Source organism: Penaeus chinensis, chromosome 4 (assembly GCF_019202785.1).
Source record: "Penaeus chinensis breed Huanghai No. 1 chromosome 4, ASM1920278v2, whole genome shotgun sequence".
Classification (NCBI taxonomy): Eukaryota; Metazoa; Arthropoda; class Malacostraca; order Decapoda; family Penaeidae; genus Penaeus; species Penaeus chinensis.
The window spans coordinates 27,645,830-27,648,329 of NC_061822.1; the positions used below are offsets into that span (position 1 = coordinate 27,645,830).

Consider the following 2,500-nt stretch of genomic DNA (forward strand, 5'->3'; position numbering starts at 1 on the left):
ACAGAAGCATGCTTATGCTACAGTAAAACTGGAAATGCATAGCTCTATTACGATTACTATCATTAATATACGGATTTTGGGATAAAGATTATCCGAAAATCTGCGAAATCTGGAAATATCTCTTGAACCTAGGGATATACTTCATCACGATTACCATTATTCATCGCGGATTTAAGGGGAAAAAAAAACATTCCGAAAATCTGCGTCACATCCTCCCTGGCAATAACCCTCGATATTCAGCGAAGGAAATTTCCCCGCCACTGTACTCTGTTGCTCCCCATCGCAGCCTATGCCACCCGCTGTAACCCCGCCCATCATCGAGCCAACCCTAGCCATTCGCCCCGAAGACTCAAAGAACTTGGAGAACTGCATGATAAAGCATGACTCGACGCATGGACAAGACCGCAAGAACCGCCCCAAGGAAGACTACAGCGCCGACTCGAACAGAAACACTGAATCGAGGCGGATTCGGTACCTCAGCCAGAGCGAGGACACACACGAGTACCTTTTTGTAAGATTTCTACAGCCGTTTTGTCTTTCCCGTAATGAGTTCTGGACTAACCGAGTATGTGGGCTGTAGTGTCCTGGATTCTTACAACGTGTTTTTTTTTTGGTGGTATTTTGATAACTGTCTGTGGTCTAACTTTCCAGCTAGATAACAAGAAATGGTATGGTCTTTGCGACTCCTGCTGTACAAGTTTCTTGTTAAGAAGAGAGTGGTTTCTTTGTTATGATCTAGTTAGGAGTTGCAGCGGTAAGCGGGTATGAAAAGATCATTGGGCAATAGAGGATTTGTAATGTTTTCATAGTTGTTTAAAACAGGCTCTGTCTTTCTTTCTGTCGATATATATGTGTGTATATAGATATACATATATATATATATATTCTTTTTTTTTTTCTTTCTTTCTTTCTTTCTTTCTTTACTTTGTCTTCTTTTTCCTCCGTTTCCTATCTTCAGGAAGGACTTTTCAATACCATTGTTAGTTACGATGATCCACGATGTTACCCAATGTTTGTTTTGACTCCCAAGTAAAAGTTAATCCTAGATAGAATACATCGTTCAGAATTAATTACCAAGCCACTTTTGGTTTGACGCACATGATTAACGCTGAATAATTACTGTATGTCTGGACAAAAAGCATGCATTCTACAAACGGGGTAAATTGCACTTTGGAAGAGTGAATTTATTTTGCATGGCTTAAACACACACACAAACACCCACACTCACAAATATATGTGCAGTCTATCTTTACAGTGTTTCATTCATGCATGTTGTATAACCTAATATTAATATCTCTATTTCGTTGTTAATAACTTTGTCCACACATTGACTTTGGTAAGATAAGTGTGCTGTGCCATCGATACTCCTTAATGTTACTGCATGATGCACACCTTAATTGCAATTGTCATATTGTTAGCATTACCATTCCGATCGGAAATTTCACATTGTAAATATCATCATCAATCGACTTATCGGAATATAAGACATTATAGTATAAATATTTGCTACAGTGCATGGTAAATCCATTTTTTATTATAATGTAATAATCATCATTAAACATAACTAGCACATGAGTGCCTCTAGAGCTCAGATATTATTAATCCTAAATCTCATTATTAATTAATTCATTTCACTGTTACAGTCACTACGAAAAAAAAATATATATATACACACACACACACACACATATATATATATATATATATATATATATATATATATATTAAAGAGCATTTTTATTATTTATTAATGATCTCATTTTATTACCATTGCAAAGTTTTATTACCACTCCAGTTTTCTACTTCTTTTCTTTTCTTTTTTAACACGAGGTGTCCCGTATTATCAATAATTCTGTAAATAACTTCCTTACAGCTATTCCCAAGCGCCAATCTTACCACTCCATCTTGCTTTTATCAATTCCTTTCTCTTCCTCTCCCAGGGTGTTCCAGAGCCCTTGGAAGCCATGATGGAGGTGAGGGAGAAGGGAGAGGACGAAGAGATGGAACTCATGAGTAAGAAGTTGGGGGATTTGTCGACGTGAGTATACGCAATTTTAATGATTTGTTTGGGATTATTTATTTTATTTTTAGTTTTAGTTTTATTCGTTTTGAGGGGTGTTGTGTGGGTTGCTGCGTTGAAGAAGTTCGGGCTTGTCTAGGCTGGTATGTGCTGTTAAGGTCGGACTCACCTGGGCTAATTATGAAGTGCTGAGTCATGGGAGAGACGAACTCACCAGATTCAAATTTTGAGGTAAATGGGTTTTAAAAGTTTACGTTTCGCCCTGTCCACGAGTTTTATACCATGTTTATAACCTTTATTCTCAGCCATGGATAGAACTAACATTTCTTGTCATAAGATAGAGCAGATGTCACAGAAAACGGGGTGCAAGAATCGCCGCTCCCATTCTCAACGCCTTATAATTGTGCAGTTAAGGTCGGATTCCCCTAAGCGGGTACGGTAAGTTCGGACTCAAATAGGCTGAATGCTAATGAAGGAGTT

At 37.8% G+C, this 2,500-nt stretch overlaps 1 protein-coding gene across 5 annotated transcripts in view; it reads left to right on the top strand.

The window, feature by feature from the left end:
• LOC125024978 (glutaminase liver isoform, mitochondrial-like) overlaps window positions 1-2,500 on the top strand; it is a 41,827-nt gene that overhangs the window by 15,267 nt on the left and 24,060 nt on the right. For 4 of the 5 annotated variants that reach the window (XM_047612788.1, XM_047612786.1, XM_047612789.1 and 1 more), the window contains exons 3-4: window positions 287-511; window positions 1,941-2,038. In XM_047612788.1, the coding sequence (XP_047468744.1) occupies window positions 287-511; window positions 1,941-2,038 (323 nt within the window). The remainder of the gene's footprint in view (window positions 1-286; window positions 512-1,940; window positions 2,039-2,500) is intronic. The other variant, XM_047612791.1, reaches the window with a different exon arrangement.